Source organism: Gymnoscopelus microlampas (genome assembly GCF_963454915.1).
Source record: "Gymnoscopelus microlampas genome assembly, chromosome: 22".
NCBI lineage: Eukaryota > Metazoa > Chordata > Actinopteri > Myctophiformes > Myctophidae > Gymnoscopelus > Gymnoscopelus microlampas.
Genome location: NC_139959.1, coordinates 38,445,045 through 38,467,384, shown reverse-complemented (window position 1 = coordinate 38,467,384; position 22,340 = coordinate 38,445,045). Strand labels below are relative to the sequence as shown.

General features: G+C 39.8%; 1 protein-coding gene and 1 long non-coding RNA gene across 2 annotated transcripts in view; one reads left to right on the top strand and one right to left on the bottom strand.

Moving 5' to 3' along the window:
- Window positions 1–19,018, top strand: part of LOC311038621 (piezo-type mechanosensitive ion channel component 2-like) — a 69,635-nt gene extending 50,617 nt beyond the window's left edge. Inside the window, exons 49-57 of the mRNA XM_084048193.1 lie at window positions 13,638–13,785; window positions 14,257–14,445; window positions 14,920–15,012; window positions 15,615–15,784; window positions 16,111–16,227; window positions 16,537–16,616; window positions 16,805–17,015; window positions 18,266–18,407; window positions 18,696–19,018. Of these exons, the coding sequence (XP_083904319.1) occupies window positions 13,638–13,785; window positions 14,257–14,445; window positions 14,920–15,012; window positions 15,615–15,784; window positions 16,111–16,227; window positions 16,537–16,616; window positions 16,805–17,015; window positions 18,266–18,407; window positions 18,696–18,806 (1,261 nt within the window). The 3' untranslated portion in view covers window positions 18,807–19,018. The remainder of the gene's footprint in view (window positions 1–13,637; window positions 13,786–14,256; window positions 14,446–14,919; window positions 15,013–15,614; window positions 15,785–16,110; window positions 16,228–16,536; window positions 16,617–16,804; window positions 17,016–18,265; window positions 18,408–18,695) is intronic.
- On the bottom strand, window positions 1,672–3,506 carry LOC311038804. Its single transcript, XR_014600090.1, has 4 exons — window positions 3,338–3,506; window positions 2,951–2,997; window positions 2,803–2,852; window positions 1,672–2,522 (listed from the first exon to the last, which is right to left on the bottom strand). It is a non-coding gene; the product is annotated as an uncharacterized lncRNA (long non-coding RNA).
- Window positions 19,019–22,340: the final 3,322 nt, after the last annotated feature.

Here is a 22,340-nt window from a genome sequence, read left to right as displayed (position 1 = left end):
TCAGATAGGGGGTCCGCGGCCAAATACATGTCATTTTGGGGGTCCCTGGCACAAAACGTTTTCAGATGCAGGGCCAAATAAATATAATACATATGCTAAGAGATCTCCATTACAACCCTTAGACTCATAAAGCTGATATTCCAAACAATACAGTGAACTGCCAAATAAATATTTTTTATAAGAACAAAGACAGGTATGGCGTGACCCAGGGTTGTTAAGCTGTGTACATTAAAAACCTGAACATGTATCCCAAAGGAAATATGTTCCTCCATATTAATCATTATGTAAAATAAAATAGATAAGCTGTCAGAATACAAAGGGTTAAACATTTATAATTATGCACAGTGAGAAAACTAAACAGAGAAACGTTAACTAAGTAGACTACTTATTCTAAGGGGAATACTCTTATTCTGAGTAGGTTATGTCACTTCCTGCTAAGTCCTTTTGCACACTGCACAGCATGTCACTTCCTGTTTGGGCACAGCTCAACTGAACTGCATGCTGTCTGCAGTAACTTGAACAAAAGTTACAGAGGTTGATTAAATTCAAGCTAGAAGCAGTCCAGCTATTGTTTTATGGATTACCAACTCATCTGGATGTATATACAGAGTCCTGACGTCGATGTTTGATGTTAGAGGAGAAATACCAGCATTGGTGAGTTGTTTGTTCACTGCTAATGTTGTTAGCTGGTGATGCTAGTAACACACAGGGACAGGTCATTGACTGAGGCCTATGCTACACGCTAGCATGCTAACTTTGAAGTGGTCAGCTGTAATGAATGAACTAAGTTGATGTTAATTGTATCATTGCACAGCTGGTTCATACTGAATGTTTATGGGAGTAGTGTTTAACACTTATCCTGTGTTTTTTGCACACTGAGATGCACTTTGGTGTAAAAGCTCACTTTGCTGTTGTGTGTGTCACCACACAATGAAACTACAGCACCAAATAAATCCATTTCACCATTCTGTGTTTGGATTTTGACACCATTATACAGTAACTGTAAGTCTTCATCAAGTCTTTTTAATATAACATTAAAGGGATCCCTGGTTAATGAGCCAAATATCACTGGGTGAAAAGCAATGATTTTGGGAGGGTATCCCTCAGGCATACCCCTGATACTTAAGGGAGTATGTGTGTGTATGCTGCCCTCATTCATTAATGTACCACCTCCCACATACCTCCCACATATTCAGGTGTATGTACCATTTCTGAGACCTTCATTTGCATGTCTGCCAGCAAGGACCTCACACACCCACCCCTCCCACCCCTCTCACCCTTCCACCCCAACCACTTCTGAGCATGTGCAGAAAACTACATTTGATTGGAAGCTGTGGCTTATAACCCCACCCACCCACCCCACATTCTGCATGCTAATTCTTGTATAAACCCCCTAGTTTATACCCCCCCCCCCCAGGGGCTGTGGCTTGTCCCCCCCCCCACCCCCAATGGGAGGGGTGGTTTATAGTTCCCCCCCACTACCTGCACTAATTATATATATATATATATATATATATATATATATATATATATATATATATATATATATATATATATATCCACATCCACACACACAAACAATATAGAAAAACACATAGGCAGAACTCATGTAATTATGTTTATTGATCAAGAAAAATAAATGTATGCAAAACAATGGAACAGGAGCACACAGATAAGGTAAACTGTTTCAAAGAAAAGTATTTTGTTCCAGGGACCCAGAAGCAAAGATTTGAGTTAAAAATGTTCACTCTAAAAAATATATATTCAAATATTCTGAATCAGAATCAGGTTTATTGTCACATCACAGGTTTAATTAAAAAAAGTGGGTGAAATTTGTGTCTATATACTCACACTAGTACCTGAGATAAGATATGTGCATGAACATAGCAGCAATGTATACTGTGCATGATATACTTATGGACGTTAGTTAAGGTGCTTGGAAAAAAAAGTTAAAAGTCAGTGCGTTATACACAGGATTACGGTGCAAAATGTCAGTGTGTGTCGACCGCATAATCCACATAGACTGACATATAGTCAGCAAGTAGTGACATGAAGAAGAGCAAAGAAAAATAGTGGGAAAAGGAAAACAAAGTCACTTGTAGGCTACTCATGTAATCCACGGTGGCTGGGTCCAAGGAAGAGCTAAATCCAAGTCATGTGTCCCTGGTATAATCCACAGGAAGAAATACAGAAAATAAAGAAATATATTTTGTTCCAGGGACCCCAGAAGCAAAGATTTGAGTTAAAATGTTTGCACTAAAAACATAGTCCTCAAGCTCTTTGTCGTCAAGCATTGGGTCCTGGAGAACACAGCGTTTGGTACAAGGTCCTGGAGATGATCTTGTGAACTTCTTCCTGCTGGAGGGCTGAAGATCCAAAATGGAAGTCCATCTTTGGAGTTGCTCTGTGTCCTCAAGCATTGGGTCCTGGAGAATGCAGCGTTTGGTATGAGGTTTTGGAGATGATCTCCTGAACTTTGGACTGCTGGAGGGCTGAAGATCCAAAATGGCAGTCCTTGAAGCCTTGAAGAAAAACAGAAGAAGAAAAAAAGAATTACAATTAAACCACAAAACCACTGAAACCGGAACACAACAATGTTAATACAATTACCACACTCTACCACACTACTGTGTGTGTGTGTGTGTGTGTGTGTGTGTGTGTGTGTGTGTGTGTGTGTGTGTGTGTGTGTGTGTGTGTGTGTGTGTGTGTGTGTGTGTGTGTATTGCCTGCTGACTGTCTGCTGAATCTTCTGCTGAAAACCAAGCCATTGTCCTGCAAATTACAATTTATTCTGGAGATTACCTGTTAAAACTCCGAAAGGTCCTCACACATGTACCGCTGGGTGCCAACAACTGTAAAATAATATAACAGCAATTACAACTCAGAAAACTTCAACTGAAACAGGAGTGCACAAAAAAAAAGTTAAATGAAGAGTGTGGGTGTGTAGTACCTTATAAAACTTCCTCGTCAACAGTGGGGAAATCAATGGAATTCTCCCTGCAAATATCATTTTAGGGGTTAGTGGGATGAAGCAATGCTTTGCCATTGTATTCAATATAGCCACAGTAAAGACAAACTACAAAGCAATCCAACTTTAGTTACTAAAATGTATAAAGTCTGTGTATTTTACTATACTGCATTATGCTGACAAATTAAATCATGGCATATGAATTGACTAGCTACTTGACTAGGCCACATGTTTTAAAACAATCTGAACTCATACAGGTAAAGGACTAGCCTACAACTGATCAAACAGACTGTAGAGAACTGATCAAAGTAAATACAATAAACAGTATAACCTACTAATGATTTACAATTAGATAAAATAGCAGCTTACCATTTACAAAGCTAGTCCAAAAACACCAACAGGCCAGCAGTACATGGTTGAGAAGAATGAATTCACCCAACCGCCCAAACAGTTCAAATGTTTGAAAACTCTGTTTGGACACATCTGATTGGATAGACACAAATGTTCCCCTCCCCACCATTTGAATGTGCATGTTAAATGTTGGCAGTCAGAGAGAGAGAGAGAGAGAGAGAGAGAGAAAGATTGGAAATAAACTATTTACTTAGTTTAGTTAGTTTTAACAAGTTAAACGTTACTATGTAGAGGTACTAATGCTTTGCACTAAACAACAAGCACAAAAAAAGAACTTACATTTTGTTCTTTTGAGCACTACTGGGCCTAGACTAGAAAACAAACTAAATAGTTTATTAACCACATGACTGGTGGTAACCTGTATTTTTGGCAGTGATGGCAGAAGTACTCAGTTATTTTACTTAAATAAAAGTAGCAATACCACAATATAAAAATACAAACAAAATATAAACATAATAAAACAAGTAAAAGGCCTGTGTTCAAAATGTTACTTGAGTAAAAGTTTAAAAAAAGTATTGGCATCAAAATATACTTAAAGTACCAAAAGTGAAAGTATTAAAATGTTTGAAAATGGCAGATCTACAAGCTTGTATATTGGCTATTTTCAAATAGCCTATGTATAAAATAGGGCTAAAGTGGTTAATATGGTGATAGAGGTGGAGCTCCTATTGTCTGAGAGACCTGAGACAATAGGGCCACTGAACCCATCAACACCTTTCATGCAAATGTTGTGCCTGCATGTAAATCTCTACCCCCCAAAATACACACGAAAACACACATAAAGTAAGCCTTGTTTGTGATATAATTTTAACCATTTAATGACCCTTAAACGTACTTGGTAAAGGTACAAAAGTATTGGTATCAAAATGTGTTCAAGTACTAAAATGTTTGAAAATAGCCGATCTACAAGCTCACAACGCGACGCGTTGTGAGCTTGTAGATCGGCTATTTTCAAATAGCCTAGGTATAAAATAAGGCTAAAGTGGTTAATGTATGTTTTATAATGTAATCATTTATATCTGCAAAGTAACTAGTAGCTAAAGTTTTCAAATAATTGTAGTGGAGTAAAAGTACACTATTTGCCCCAAGACTGCACTCTGATCTCTCTCTCTCTCTCTGTGTGTGTGTGTGTGTGTGTGTGTGTGTGTGTGTGTGTGTGTGTGTGTGTGTGTGTGTGTGTGTGTGTCATGCTTTATTAGTATGTCCTTTCTGTAAACTAACACTGCTCACCTATGCAAGACCTAAGAACACATTTTTTTTTTTAAATATTTGTATTAGCTTTTCCTTGAATGTCACAATGCAACTTTGGTTCACTGTTTCTCTCTCTCTCTCTCTCTCTCTCTCTCTCTCTCTCTCTCTCTCTCTCTCTCTCTCTCTCTCTCTCTCTCTCTCTCTCTCTCTCTCTCTCTCTCTCTGAGCCCCCCCCCCCCCCACTCTGAACCCCACACCTCCCATTGTTTGAACAAACCTCTAATTTACATATGTAAGGGAGATTCCCTAGCAAAGAAAAGAGAGACGCATATCCAGGTATCTTAAAGGCATTTGAAGGTAAACAGTCCTCTCCCGCATTCATTGAAATACTTCCGCCAATCATTTATGTTTGGTGGGTGTATGCCTTGCCCACGTATCCAGGTATATCACCTTTTTCACCCAGTGTATGCCTTAATACATTTTAATTGTCCTCCTTAACTAAAACACCTTAAACAGTGTATTTATTTTAGAAGCAGTTAATATTTTACTCAATGGTGGCAATCTCCTTCTCAAATTGATGATGTCATTTGCCCATGTGTGGTCTACACCAGGGGTTTTCAACCGGTGGTCCGCGGACCACTGGTGGTCCGTGGAGGTATTGCAGGTGGTCCCTGGCAAAAAACAACATTTTTTTGTATTTTTTTTTTACTTTTAATAACTTACAGGAGTTCTTACTGTGATATGAAATGTGAACTTACCATAATCACAGTAATCATATTCCATCATATTCAAACAAAACCACTGTATTTTATTAGATATTATATTGATATTGTAGCTATTTTCTCCAGCTCCCTCTGGTGCATGAACCCCCCACCACTATTGTGTGGGGTGGGTCTATGATGGACCCACCATGCACAATAGTGGTGGTCCCCAGGTTGCTCTTAGTTAGGATGGTGGTCCCTGGGTCAAAATCAGTTGAAAACCCCTGGTCTACACCACACTCATTCCTGTCATTTTGGGGGTCCCTGGCACTGTTTTGTGCCGGGGACCCCCAAAATGATATGTATTTGGCCGCGGACCCCCAATCTGAAAATGTTTTGCACCAGGGACCCCCAAAATGATATGTATTTGGCCGCGGATCCCCCATCTGAAAATGTTTTGTGCCAGGGACCCCCCAAATGATAAGTTTCAGATGGGGACCCCCTATCTGAAAATGTTTTGTGCCAGGAATTTATGGAAGCATGTGTGCAAAAAAACAAAACATATTTATAATATTGATTTGATGCTCATATTAACCTTTGGAAGTATTAAGTTGGTTTATATTATCACATGCATTCCATAAATAATTTACAGAAAACACACGTTCAGGTAGGTGACAACATTTCAGCCAATCAGGATCAGCTTCATTTTTATTTATTTTTTTGTTCCAGTTCCAATTTTCTCAGCTCATTTCTTTGTGTCACCACTTCCAATTTTACTTGTTTAATGTGTATCCTGACTGAGTTCTCTATCCTGATTGGATACAATTGGTATCCTTACCTGAAATGCCTTTTCTGTTTAATAAATAGCTGGAGACATGGAGACGCCTGTTACTGAACAAACAATCTATTGCAATGAGTACTCAGAATGTAGAGCTATTTAACAATTATTTTGACCAAAGTAAATCACTTACTCTACCTTTAACTGTTTCTAAAGTAAATACAATATTTAAGGTGTTTTAAAAATATATATTTTAGTTATAGAGGGCAATTATAATGTATTGAGGCATATTTGGCTTAATAGCCAGGGATCCTTTTAACACCACCATACTACAATATATTTGGATTTCCCTATAGCAATGAGTCTGATTGTAGCCAGTTTTTACCTAAATTTGGGGTCTATATTTCCCCAATACTTCCCCGGTATAATAAACCATCAGTAATTTACAGAAGCATCTATATTTATTTTAGAGCATTCTATATTTCACCATTGTACAAAATCACCTGCAAAGCAGGGTTTTGAAAAGGCTTCCATCATTAATGTCATACAAAAAAAACTATTTGTGGCAGCTGCAGCTCTGTGGTGTGGTGTGGTGTTGGTCATATTATAAAGGAATTATACAACTATCCAAGACTCTTAATTAGGGGTATATAGTAACAAATATATGCTTTTTGATTGTGAGTTCCCTTGTCCTTGTTTAGTCTACAAGCTGTTTAGTCTACAAGCCGTTTGAGACATCACTGTCTCTTCTGGTTCAACTGGGTTAAAAAGCTTCTTAATGGTGCTGTCTTGCAAGTAGTGGCCATGGTAGAAAAAATTGTCCAATGTCACTAGTACCTCCTCTTGAACATGTTTCATGCTGTCTGAATGTCTTTGGAAGATCCTCTGCATTGTGTCTCTCATGGTGTGCAGAATAGCATTTTGGTCATCTAATTGAACTTAAAAATATCTTTAAATCACTTATGTGATCCATAATCAGGTATTTGATTGTTGTCAAAATGGAACGGGCACTGAGTACCCCATTTTAGTATATAATGATAACAAACTTAAAACGATCCTCCGGAAAAAAAGCTGATATTGTTAAAGAGCATACCTTTCTGTTGAACAGTAGAGAGAAAAATGAATAGGTTCAGTTTGTTTTGGAGTTCTTGAGATTTACGATTTATTTATTTATGTTTTACTTGTTGCCCCTGTTGTCGGTGCACACTGTATTAAGACTGAAACCGATTGAACAGCATCTGAAACAGTTTAAGCATCTTTTCCTTGCGCAACATAACATGCTGCATGTCCCTGCTCAAATAATTTCTCTTGGCCCATTGATAAGACATTGTGCATGAGGTTTGAGTCAAAGCAGTTTTTTCAAACAGGGTCATCTAAACTGAACTTCAAAAATGTCTGTAAATCACTTGTGAACCATAATCAGCATCATGAATGTTGTGAAAATGCAATAGGCACTGAGCATCCCATTTTTTTTTTACATGGGTCCTGTCTCAGAATTACAAAATATGGAGTATATTAGAGAGATTTTCTGAGGGTTTATGCCATACGACATGCAGTCAGAGTGAAGTGGCATAGTCTCAATTGTAACATTGAAAGGCTCTGTGCATAATTGTAGTTCCAGGATTCCAGGATGTGGCATACCCGTTTCCTGTTCCGGTTCATTTCCCCATAGGCTTCGTTTGATTGTCTTGGCAGTAGATTTGAAGGTTTTCTATGGTGTTTCTGGTTCAAATCTGTTGAAAGCCAGTCAAATTAACCCCCCCCCCCCCCCATCTGAAAATGTTTTGCGCCAGGGACCCCCAAAATGATATGTATTTGGCCACGGCCCCCCCTTCTGAATTTTTTCTGTGCCAGGGACCCCCCAAATGATAAGTTTGAGATGGGGACCCCCCATCTGAAACGTTGCTTTGTGCCAGGAATTTATGGAATGCATGTGTGCAAAACAACAAACACATTTATAATATTGATTTGATGCTCATATTAACCTTTGGAAGTATTAAGTTGGTTTATATTTTCACATGCATTCCATAAATTACATCAACTTACAACAGGCATTGTCCCCTATTGAGTGAAAGGTTAAAGGTAGGCTAAGTGATATTTGTTGGTTAAAACAAAACGTTTTGTATTAAAAGGTTAAAGCACCATATTCTGATAGTAATCATTGCTATAGAGTGTTTGTTCAGTCACAGGGGTCTCCCCATCTCTACAGCTCTATAATTAACAGAAAATACACGTTCAGGTAGGTGACAACATTTCAGCCAATCAGGATCAGCTTCATTTTTATTTAAGTTTTTGTTCCAGTTCCATTTTTTCAGCTCATTTCTTTGTGTCACCACTTCCAATTTTACTTGTTTAATGTGTATCCTGACTGAGTTCTCTATCCTGATTGGATACAATTGGTATCCTTACCTGAAAATGCCTTTTCTGTTTAATACATAGCTGGAGACATGGAGACGCCTGTTACTGAACAAACACTCTATAGTAATGAGTTCTATCAGAATATAGAGCTATTTAACAATTATTTTGACCAAAGTAAATCACTTACTCTACCATTAACTGTTTCTAAAGTAAATACAATATTTAAGGTGTTTTAAAAATATGTATTTTAGTTATAGAGGGCAATTATAATGTATATTGAGGCATATTTGGCTTAATAGCCAGGGATCCTTTTAACACCACCATACTACAATATACAACTACAATATATTTGGATTTCCCTATAGCTTTCTGGAAACCCGGGACAACAATTATGCACAGAGCCTATGCCTTCTCATGTACAAAAATAGGATAGTCAATATGGAGTTAATGGAGATTGATGGCATGTACAGTTAAGTGGCTTATTATGTTTTTCTTATCATTAGATGCCAAGAAATTACTTACAGCACCCTTAAGCCAGTGATTCTCAACCTGTAGGCCGCAAGGGCATTGCAAGTGGGCCCCCAATTCATTGGCAAAACACTAATATTATAATGATTAATTAACATTAATGTAAAAATGTGGTTTCTTTCTATAAAACCTTGAAACTGAAACAAAATAGATTTAATGATCATTAAAATAAAGATGCATACTTGACCACTTAGTAGTCAGATGGATGCTTTGGACATTTTCAAGTAGGCCCTGATCTGGAAAAGGTTGAGAACCATTGCTTTAAGCAAATTGTGAAAGTTAAAGCAAATTGTGAAATTGAGCAATGTTATTAAGATTTACTGTAAATGCCTTTATGATTTTGAGAAAGAAAAGCTATGACAACCTAGAATGAAGAAGAATCACCTTGCATAGCTCTTGTTTTAAGATCTTTTCACCTTAATTATGGAAGAAACTACCTGGGAACAAGCTAGTTATGAGTCTATTTGACTTAATGCAGTGCTTGGAATGAGTTTTTACCACTTATTTGAAGAGATTTACAAGCTAGTTATGAGACTATTTGACTTAATACAATGCTTGGAATGAGGTTTCACCACTTATTTGAAGAGATTTACAAGACCAGTTTTGAGTCTATTTGACTTAATCCAGTGCTTGGAATTAGGTTTTACCACTAATTTGAAGAAATGTACAAGCTAGTTATGAGTCTATTTGACTTAATGCAGTGCTTGGAATTAGTTTTTAAACACTTAATTCAAGAGCTTTGCAAACTAGTTTTGAGTTTATAGGACTTAATCCAGTGCTTGGAATGAGGTTTTACCACTAATTTGAAGACATTTACAAGCTATTTATGAGTTTATATGACTTAATCCAGTGCTTGGAATGAGCTTTTAAACACTTAATTCAAGAGCTTTGCAAACTAGTTTTGAGTTTATATGACTTAATCCAGTGCTTGGAATGAGGTTTTAATCACTTATTTAAAGAGTTCCCCACTTCCCTAAAGCCTAGATATTTCTTCTACTTTCAAGAATTCTTACCAAGTATAATTCTCTTGATCCACTGACAGATAATTTGTCCTGTTTCTAGTCTATTTCCTCTCAATCCAAGTTTTTTTTTCTTATTTTTAGACTGCCTTTTTTTGCAGTGTACCTGGGTAGTTAATACCCTCACAAAAACATGCAGTAATCCTGGTCACTATACTGCCTCCCCCTGGTCAGCCAGGGCGCCTGATGGAGGGGAAAGGAACTGGTTGGAATAACGTGTTCCTTCCACGCGCTATGTCTAACCAGGGAACCTCCCCCCTGTCGGATGATAAGAAGCGGCCTGCTTGCTCCTCATGCATTGAAGGAGGCATGAGCTTCAGCTTGGGCTCTCCCTAGGCTGGCAGAGGGAGAGTAGTGCCCAGGATTACATAGGCAATTGGCACTGGGTGAAAAAATATGGGTTACAAAATTGTGGGATAAAAATTATTAAAAAAAAAAAAAAAAAAAGAGTAGCTCAGCAGGGCTCTTTCCAGTAGTAGCATGTTCTATGCTCCGGTACACAGTCACATACTTTCTCAGTTCACGTTTCCAGTCCAGTCCTTCTGCTTGAGCAATCCTTATTCTTTTCATCAGTGATGAATTCTGACGTTCAACTTCTCCATTTGCTTGAGCCCATTTCGGAGTTGTCTTCACGTGTGTGATTCCATTTGTTTCACAGTACTCCTTGAATAATTCAGACTTGAACTGGGGTCCTTGGTCCGATCTGCAGGAAACCGGAAGCCCATGTCTGCTAAAAATGGACTCCAGACTGTCAATGACCTTCTCTGCAGTTGTGGAAGTCATAATGTCATACTCATAGTAGCGACTGTAGTAATCTACCACCACAAGTATGGAGTGATTAGTTGGCAGTGGTCCTAGCAGATCTATGGCAACATCTTGCCAGGGACCATCTGGTAGGCTTGTAGATCTCAACGGTTCTGGTGGGTCAGGTCTGGCTACAATTTGACATCCATGACATGCCTTACAGTATTTCTCGGCTGCCTTCTCCATGCCAGGCCACCAAACCTGGGTTCTGAGATGCTGTTTGGTTCCCACTATTCCCAAATGTCCTTCATGAGCTAGTGCGAGTGCTCGTGCTTGCAGCCTCTGCGGTAGCACTATGCGTGTTCCTCGTAGCACTATGTATCCTATTACACACAACTCATTAACAATCGGTGCATATGGTTTACAATTATCAAAACATCCACTTGTTATTGCATTGCGTACCTCAATTAATTCTGGGTCAGTAGCAGAGGCTTCTTCTATCTCTCGTGTAGTAAGTGCTTTGGGTGTAGCACTCACTGCTACAAATCTAACATAATCTTCTGAGTCATGTCTGTGTACCTCCCTTTTTGCTGTGCTCCCCAGCAGCCGTGACAATGGGTCTGCTATGTTTTGTTTCCCAGGTACATATACAACTCTGAAATCATAGGGCTGTAATCTGAGAACCCATCTCTCTATGCGTGCACATGGTTTGGATCGAGGACCATATATGACCTCTAATGGCTTATGGTCAGTGACTAAATCAAACCTCCTACCATACACATAAGGATGCAGTCTCTCACAAGCCCATACTAGAGCTAAAGCTTCACGCTCTGTCTGAGAGTACCTACGCTCACAGTCTGTCAAGCTGCGACTCACATAGCACACAGGTACCATCTCCCCCTGCTGTTTTTGCACTAGCACTGCAAAAGTGGTTATTTCTCTTGACTCTGGGGTCAGTTCCAACTGATGGTAGCCCCATTTAAGGTCTAGCTTGCTAAATATAGCTGAGCCATTCATGCCTTGCAAAATTTCATCCACAGTAGGAATAGGGTACCGTTCCCTTACAATTGCTTCATTGGCCCTTCTCATATCTAGACACATCCTGATATCTTTGTCAGGTTTTGGAATTATCACCACTGGGTTTACCCAAGGGGTGGGGCCTTCGACACTTTCCACTATGTCTAGATCAATTAATTCCTTTATTTTATTCTCTACAGCCTCCCTGAGATTGTATGGTATGCGTCTAAGTGGCTGTGCCACAGGCTTGACCTGTGGGTCTATGTACAGGCTAACCTGTTTGGTGTTTAATTTTCCTACACCCTTAAACACATCTGGATACTGCTGCCCGAGTGTGTCTTTGATGTCTGTAATCACAGAGACATTTTCACCTATTTTCAACACTCCTAATTTCGTGGCTGTCTTTTTCCCCAGTAGTGGTTCACCATTACCCTTAATTACAATGAATTCTGCCTGTTCAGACCTGTTACCAATGGTGATTTCACATTCAAATATTCCCTTAATTGGTAGTGGTTCACTGGATGAGTATGGGTACAAATTCCTCTGCTCTTTTGGCACATAAGAATAGCATTTTATCTTTTCTGCCTTCAGTTTTTCCCATACATTTGCTCCCATCACATTGCTCTTAGCACCTGAGTCAACCAACATTTCTACATTTACTCCCCCCACACAAAATGTAAGTTTGTCTGACATGTCATCCTCTTTTACATTAAATGCAAACTCTTTGTCATGTTCTACCTCCACAGTGTTGACATTTTGCTTATTTGATCCTCTTGTGCGGCACATCTTGGAGTAATGATCCTTCCCATTGCATTTGTGACATGTCTGTCCCTTTGCCATGTGATCAGCATATCCACACCTGAAACATTTCCTCTCCGATGTGGCGACTTCTTCTCTTTCCGGTGGTTTCCCTCTCGATGCTGAGTATTTCCCTCCTTTTTGCATGACGCGATGCACAGTCTCAGTGTCCCCCCTGTCTTCAGTCAGAGACATGGCTGCCATCTGTTCCTCAATTCTCTCACATTGTGAGGATAATTCCAATGTGCGGGCAAGTGTCAACGTATGCCCTTCCTCCAGTAATTTCCTGCGCACATATAGTGATGTACACTTATTCAGGATAGCGTCCCTTATCTGATTGTCATTGTCGGCTTGAAAAGCACAGTCCCTCGCAGTCCGTCTCAGGCGTGTAGTAAACTGTTGCACAGTCTCACCTGGTTCTTGGCACAATTTGTGAAACGTCTGGCGGGCAAACGCTGCGTTGACTTGGGGCACAAAGTACTTGTTCAGCGCTGTGACTGCCTCTGCGTAGTCCTTCGCCTCCCCGGTGTCCGGTAGAGTTGAAAATACATCCTGGACGTCTGGTCCTGCCAGGTGTAACAGTAGAGCTCTTCTCCTCTGCTTCACCACAGCCGTGGCATCAGCATCAACTATTAGTCCTTTTCCATCTGCAAATAATTCAAACGAAGTGAGCCATCGTGCCCATCTTGGTCCGAGTGTTGCTGGATCCGTGTAGCATGCAAACGGTTGAATTCCCGACTTTTCCATGTTGCTCGTTTAACTCCTTTTAACGTTCAACGTAGTCTTCAAACATTCACAATAATCCTCGTCGCCATTGTTGTGTGCCTAACTTATTACTTGAAGTTAGTGCAGCCTGAATTGAATCATTGTACAAAGAAAGCTTCGTGTCTTTTGGTTCGTTTATTTAATGACCGCTCCTCACAAACACCGGTCTCAATCATAACAACAGGTTACATCCTATTGTGTGTCCCTATACATTTCAGTTACCTGTTCCTGGTCATGTGACCTGGCTAACCAATACATGACATCGACGATTATTCAAGGCTCCCTTTCTTATTATTTAAAAAAAATGTATATGTGATAATATGTGTCTCTGCGTGTGCGTTCCTGTCTGCTGTGTCTAGGTTTCGTATGGTGCCGTTCCTGACGGAGCTCAGAGCAGTGATGGACTGGGTGTGGACAGACACCACTCTGTCTCTGTCCTCCTGGATCTGTGTGGAAGACATCTATGCTCACATCTTTACTCTGAAGTGCTGGAGAGAGTCAGAGAGGGTAGGTGTGTGTGTGTGTGTGTGTGTGTGTGTGTGTGTGTGTGTGTGTGTGTGTGCGTGTGTGTGTGTGTGTGTGTGTGTGGGGGGGGGGGGTTGAGCGGGAGGTGTATGTGTGACCAATTGTGACTGCATGGGTTATTCCTTTTATCCCCTCTTTATGTCATATCAATTGCACATTTTTGTTTAAACACTCAGAGAGAAAAACGCCTTACAAAGACTAAATAAATGCTTTCACACTTTATATTCAGAGAGACTAAGCTGTCCCACAGTGACTTGCGTAAATGGAAGAGGTGTTCCTTATGTTCTCCACCTCTTTGTAGCAGGATACCGATTTTCATTTTAGTTTTAGCGGACGTACTACATATTTTTTTTTGGGTAATCAGCCCAGGGGCGAGAGGAAGAAGGTTGTTGTGAAGTATGGGATGGGAGGACTCATTGTCGTGTGTGTGTGTTTATAATGTGTGTTTATTAGAGGTATCCTCAGCCCAGGGGACAGAAGAAGAAGGTGGTAGTGAAGTATGGGATGGGAGGACTCATAGTTCTGCTGCTGATCTGCATCGTGTGGTTTCCTCTGCTCTTCATGTCTCTGGTCAAATCAGTGGCCGGAGTCATCAACAAACCCCTGGACGTCTCACTGACCATCACTATGGGGGGCTTCCAGGTATGACCCCTGAGAAGTAATGGATATGGGTCAACAACAGGGGGTCCGAGACCCCTAGGGGGTCCTCATAGTTACTCCATGGGGGATGCCAAATGTTTGTGTGATAGGAACTTTATTATTTTCTTTTTTACATTAACCACTTGAACCCTAGCAAAATGTTTAATCTGCAAAATAATTGTATGTGCAATATGTAGTGGGGGTCCCTGCTTCATATCTCTCTCAGCTAAGGGGTCCTTGAAAAAACATTGAAGACCCCTGGTTTAGAGTTCTGCTGGAGATATATGAGCTCTTTACTATGAAAGGAATATTGACAAAAAATAAGACCATATTTGCATCACTTGCAGCACTTATATTCCACTCTGAGTGGCTTGATAAATACAAGCCCTGACCACCATCCTATAATAATAATAATAATAATAATAATACTAATAATAAGGATAATAATAATAATAATAATAATGATATTAATTTCAGCCTATCTTCACAATGAGTGCACAGCAGAACCAGCTGAAGGAGCTCACGGAGGAAGACTATCGCTCTTTCATCAGTCGATACAGCTACACTCCTGTAAGTACAACTGTAAATCAGATCTTTATATATACAGCTACACTCATGTAAGTACCACTACTGTCACATCAATCATCATATTTATAAAGCTACACTACCATTTTTGTAGTATTTTTGGTGACACCTCCGGTATAGCTCCATTAACAGCCTTGGCTCAGAGTAGAGTATCCCAGATCAAATAGTGTTTAGTTCACAGGATCACTAATAGATCACTAATAGATCACTGCCCAGATATCTATGCAAGTACTTTTCCATGGTTAGTGATACCCATAGCTATTCCACCAGAGGTCGCTCTACTGACTTTGTACCATGCCATTTCAAGAGCTGTATGATAAATGAAAACGAAAAAAAAGTTCTTATATTTGACAACTGTACTGTGCCGATCTTAAGACTCTTAGCTGTATTGGGATTTTTTGTTCTTTAATTCTTAAAAAATAAAAAATAGGGTGTACAGACACTGGACTTAAATGTAATAACTCTGCGAAGTTTAAATATAGGTTCCCCATATTCCAGTTACAGTTTTAATGTTAGTAGTAGTAGTAGTGTTTTTAACTGTTTTTGGAGGCGTACAGTAGGGGTCAGTAATGTATGTTTGTTAACAGAGTGCGTTACAGTTCCTGGAGGCGTACAGTAACGAGGACGTGACGGTGGCAGAGCTGCAGGGGTCCAGTAACTCTCTGTGGACCATCAGTCCTCCCAGCAGGACCTACCTCACCCAGGTCCTCAGTCTGGAAGAACACTTCCCTGTCACCGTGTCCTGGACCATCCAGAGGTAACATTACCAGTGGTGTAACTAAGTAACTAAGTACATTTACTCAAGTACTGTACTTAAGTACAATTTTGAGGTACTTTTACTTTACTGGAGTGTTTCTAGTTACTTTGCAGATTTTGATTATTATAACAAAACATAGATTAACCACTTCAGCTCTATATACATTTCGGCCATTTAAAAATAGCCGATCTACAAGCTCACAATGCGTCGCGATGTGACGCCATCTGCGGCAAGGAGAAAAAAGGTAGAGAAAAAGGTTACAAAAGTCTACAGTTACATTGGTGTGTGTGTGTGTGTGTGTGTGTGTGTGTGTGTGTGTGTGTTAGGAACTTGACTCTGGGGACGAAGGCGGAGGTGGCGTCCGACAAACATGTGACCTACCTGGACAACCAGACAAGACGTGATCTGATTGGTCTGCTGAACGGAACCAGACGAGACCCTGTGTAAGAGAGAGAGAGAGAGAGAGAGAGAGAAAGGGGGAAGGGGGAAGGGGGGAGACAGGAGTAGGTACTGTAGATAGATCGATCGATAGAGAGAAAGAAAAAGAAGTAAATAACACAATGCAATACAATTATCATCTTTTATTCATCTGGTAAATGTGAAGATGAATAAGTGAAGTGTGTGTGTGTGTGTGTGTGTGTGTGTGTGTGTGTGTGTGTGTGTGTGTGTGTGTGTGTGTGTGTGTGTGTGTGTGTGTGTGTGTGTGTGTGTGTGTGTGTGTGTGTGTGTGTGTGTGTGTGTGTGTGTGTCAGTGTGATAGAACAGGTATTTCCATGTTATCTTCGCGCTCCAAGTGACTCCAATGCCAAACCCATACATCAACTTTACACAGGTATACACGCGTGTGCGCGCACACACACACACACACACACACACACACACACACACACACACACACACACACACCATGAATACATGAACATCATGTTTTAATTTACACTATAATAATACACTAATATTGTATATATTATGACAATAACACAGTTGATGTCATTATATCTGTATTTATGATCCAATCAGATGACAGGTATAATGACATTCTCCTGGCGTTGGAGCGATCGACCAATCAAAGCGGAGAGATCCAGGAGTGGTGGATCGTGGACCAACCGGCGGACAGCATCGTCCACCTGAGTGACGCTGCCGTGATTGGCAGGCGAGAGGCGGGGCTTCAACTCTTCGTGTTCAGCGATAAAGTTTCACCCCCGAGTCTGGGCTTCCTGGCGGGATACGGGTAAATACATCAACAACAAATATATATATATATATATAACATTTATAATCGTCTGTCTTTATAGTGGTTGCATCTACTAGACCAGGGGTCTTCAACAGGGGGTCCGGGACCCCTAGGGGGTTCTCAGAGTTACTACAAGGGGTCCGCCAAATCTTTGTGTGGTGGGGACCATTAGCTGAAAATAGCCGATCTGCGAGGCGTTGTGAGCTTGTAGATCGGCTATTTTCTGAGAGTCGGTGTAGAGGGGAAAAGAGCAGACCAAGTACAGAGCCAACGGTCAAGTTGACTAAATATTGAGGGTTTAAAGGTTAACTATCTTAAAATACACATTAGCATGAATGCAATTATCTATGAAATGTATGAAAAAAGTGTAATCTGCAACATCATTTTATACAATATTTAGTGGGGGGTCCCTGCTTCATCTCTCTCAGCTAGGGGGTCCTTGGCCTGAAAACGTTGAAGACCCCTGTGCTAGACATCCTTCTCCTGTCACGACAGCTCCCACGTATTGCTGCGCTTAGCTGTACTTCACAAATGTTCTGTTTTGTTAGCCCATTAAAACCGTGAACGCATCTGTGTAACCACTTTTTTACCATTATGTTATACTTTGGCTATTCAAAAATAGCAGATATACAAGCTCATAACGTGGCACAGAGTGTGTCGCAGACGCATTGAGAGCTTGTAGATTGGCAATTTTTGCTGCACAACATGCTTCCCTTAGAACAGTGGTTTTCAACCAGTGGTCCGGGGACCACCAGTGGTCCTTGAGGAGTTTCCAGGTGGTCCCCAGCTAAATGATGGAGAGTTCGTAACCAAATGGACCCTTGTAGATCTTTAACTCTTGAGAGCGTAAAATGAAACCAAATGGACCCGTAAGGGTCCATGTGGTTTCATTTTACACTCTCAAGAGGTGAATTATTGTTAAACATCTGCATGATTTAATTTACAAGAAGTCTACACAATTAGAGAATGTAGAATTTTGTCAAAATAACAATTAGAGAATTGTTATTTTGACAAAATCTTTTCCAATGATAACAAACGGTGGTCCGTGGCTCAAATGCCAAATAAATAATGGACCTTGATATGAAAAGGTTGAAAACCACTGCCTTAGAAGACATGCTGGCTTCTATGGAATCCAAATGACTGAAATCAGTCGTGGCGACTGATATCTTTAATCCATAGGATTCTCTCTCTGTCTCTCTGTCTCTCTGTCTCTCTGTCTCTCTGTCTCTCTGTCTCTCTCTCTGTAGTATCATGGGTCTGTATGCATCAGTGGTGTTGGTCATTGGGAAGTTTGTCAGAGAATTCTTCAGTGGAATCAGTCACTCCATCATGTTTGAAGAACTTCCCAACGTCGACCGCATCCTCAAGCTGTGTACCGACATCTTCCTGGTACAAACACACACACACACACACACACACACACACACACACACACACACACACACACACACACACACACACACACACACACACACACACACACACACACACACACACACACACCTCTATGATGTAGTCAATTGGTGTTAAAGGGGCTGTGTCCACATAAATCGGTGTTGAACCTACGGTATGAACCTAGTGGGCTCCAGCCAACTAGGTTGAAAACCAGTGATATATATATATATATATATATATATATATCATAAATTATTTATTTAATTTGTTTTTCTTCCCCAGGTTAGAGAAACGGGTGAACTGGAACTGGAGGAAGAACTGTACGCCAAACTGATCTTCCTGTATCGTTCTCCAGAGACCATGATCAAATGGACCCGACACAAAATACACTGACACCTACAGTTATTATGTTCTACTTACATGATCAAATGGACTGACATCGCCTTTAATTATGTTCTATATCTACATGTCCTCTATTTCACAGATATATAGATAGATATTACATATCAGCTCAATTCAGTGGGAGAAAACTGGACGTTTAGGGTGCCATGCCTTCACACCTGGATGTTTTTTTTTGTTTTTTATATTGGTGTTTTGGCTGCCGTGTTAAAGGAGACATCCGGTCATTTTAAGTGTCCCATGATAACGTAACAGGCGCTAAAACTCCCGACAAGCTAACGGCTAATAACAGAACGAGCTAACGCTCGTTAGCCGTTAGCTTGTCGGGAGTTTTAGCGCCTGTTACGTTATCATGGGACTCAACAATGAGTACTAGAAGCAAAAAAACAGACTTTACATTTGTTAAAATAGGCGAATTGCTGCTATCCTAGCGACTCCTATAATGCCAACGGTGGGGGTCGATAGGGGGATCTGTGGAGTAACGCGATTTTCATTTCTACGTTGGTAAGTGATTTGACACACATCAAACATAACACTTAAAATGACCGGATGTCTCCTTTAAGTGGTCAGATGGGTGGGCAATTTTCTGACCATGTGTATCTCGTTCCAGGAAAGCATCTGTGTCATTTTAGATGTTGCTATATAATATATATATATATATATATATATATATATATATATATATATATATATATATATATATATATATATATATATATATATATATATATATATATATATATATATATATATAGCAACATTTGTTTTATCATAAAACTGTCTTTATGAAGGCCTGATTTTAGAAGGTGTTTTTAGAATTGGCCTCAGGTCTAAATGGGTTATTTTAATAATCAATCAATCAATCAATGGTGTTCCGACTTGGAATCAATGGAACTAACGCAGTATACTTTTATGTTCTTATTTATTGGCATCACTTTTTAATATTAATGTTATATGATCATTGAAATCTTAAGTGTTTTTTTGCCAGTTATTTGGGGTCCCACTTGTAATACCTTCGTGTGGCCCACCAGTGGTCCATGGCCCACAGGTTGAGAACGACTGTGCTAAGGAGATGGACAGCGGAGGTGGAGGAGAACAACACCTCACCCACCATCAGTACTACTTTACTGCACAACCCAAGCCGTGCTGCTCATACACTAAGTTGCCAGCAGTGCCTGGGATCCAACCTAGAACCTAGAGCAGAAAAAAACTTCAATGTTTTTGAAGTCCAAGGACCCCTTAGATGAGAGAGAGATGAAGCAGGGACCCCCTACTCCATATTGTATGTATACGATTGTGTTAAAACTTTAGATTAAAGTTTTTCATAGATTTCATAGATGGCTTCATATAGTCTTGTTTATATGACCCATTATTATTATTTCTATTAATATGTTGGATTCATGTAAATCTTCAGACATTTAGGGGTCCTAACTTGCGCGCCGCCTTACCCTTTATCCCTAAACCTATCAGCCATATTTTACTATCTTGAAAAACAATAGTTCAACTAGACGATCGACACATTCTGAGCTTGTAGATCGGCTATTTGATCTATTTTTAAATGTTTCTGAAAATAGTAAAAAATGGCAAAAAAAACGTTTAGGGATAATGGGTAAGGAGGCACGCAAGATAGGGCCCTTACTCTCAATATTTAGTCAACTTGACCGTTGGCTCTGTACTTGGTCCGCTCTTTTTCCCTCTACACCAACTCCAAAAATAGCCGATCTACAAGCTCACAACGTTGTACTGTAGATTGTCTATTTTCGTTTTTTTTGTTACTGTCCCGGGACCCCCTAATGGAGACCCCTGACCTAGTTTTTTTTGTTTTGTATCTACTTTGTGTTGTTGTGATGTAAAGCTCAGGGATTACATGAATTCCATTACTTCTGTTACATTACTTAACACAAGTTACATTGTATTATATGTTACACACTTGACATTGGTTGCATTAGATTAGTCACAATACTGTACATTAGTTATTACATTTATCTTTCAGTGAAAGCTTTTTTTTCCTTCATAATGATACATACAGTATGTACTAATAATATCTTAATCTTATAATATTTTTGATGTATTGTTACTGTTGCCATGTTTACTGTTACCACAGAAAGATGTGACTGACCGTCCTCGTTCATTTAATTACTTAATGTAATGTGAAGGTTGATTACTTGAAGAGTGAAATACTAAAAAAGAAATACTGAACATGATAATGTGAATAAATAAAACTATTAAAAAGATACTGAACATGATAATGTGAATAAATAAAACATACAAATATACTGAACATGATAATGTGATCTATCGTATCTAAACCACTGCACTTATTCTGTTAACTTGCGTGGTATTCAATGAAGGATTATATAAAGGTAAAAGTTTGAAAGATGTCCTTGCTGGTTTTCAACTCAGGACCTGCTGCATGAAAGGCCTGTATCTTAACCACTGCTCCACCGTGGCTCGTACTTTCTCTGCTCTCTTGCACGTTCTTCAGTGAAAGATTAGATAAAGGTGCAAGTGTCAGGTAAAAGTTAGAATTATGTCCTGGAACCAGGAACCTTCTGGTTACAAGCCGTGTATCTAAAACACTACACCACAGTTGTTCTTTTCTGTTCACTTGCGTGGTATTCTTTGAAATATTATATAAAGGTAAAAGTGCCAGGTAAAGGTTGGAAAGATGTCCTTGCTGGTTTTCAGATGTATGTTTTAAAAGTTAAATATCTCAAAAACTACAAAACATTTCAAAGTAAAAGGTTAAAGCATTTGTGTCCATAGTAAGATGAGACATATGATGGGAGTGGCTGAGAGATGGTGTAGTGGTCTAAAAATCAGACTCACAGCATGGACTGGAGATGCCATGTTCAAATCCCAGTTCTTCTATGGTTCATTGCTTTTCATCTTTACTAACTGACTGAAGGCTGACATGAAACAACACTTCAAGAATACTAAGAAACGTTTGAATTAAACCAGCGAGAGATGGTCTAGTGGTGTAGTGATTAGACTCTCAGCATAGAGGTTCCATGTTCAAATCGCAGTTGTCCCTTATTTCAATGTTGTAGTACTTTGAAATTTTCAAGGCCAAAATACAAAAAAGCAAGTCAAAAGCACTAGAAGACACCTGCTGAGGGCCCAAAGGTGCGTTGGCGCAGTGGTAGGGTTAGGTTTATCTGGATCTTGATCGCTACAGACAGTTCGCAGGTTCAAGTCCCATGCACACGGAGGACCATCGGGGGGACTCCGTCCCTCCCCTGTTTCCTGATAGTTGAATGTGGGGGGTTATGTCTGAAAGAACTCTTCCCAGCTGAAGTTTTACAGAAATTTCTAGGTGATCATTGCTGCCATCCCTGGACCCTCGAGTCTTGTTCTTCTGCCGTATTGCTGGATACCTGAGAGGAGGACATTTAATTTTACAAAAGTTGACTTGTAACCAGAAGGTTCACAGTTCAAATCCAACTAGGACATTTTCCAACTTTTACCTAACTCTTGCACCTTTATCTATTGTAATCTTTCAGTGAATACCACGCAAGTGAACAGAGT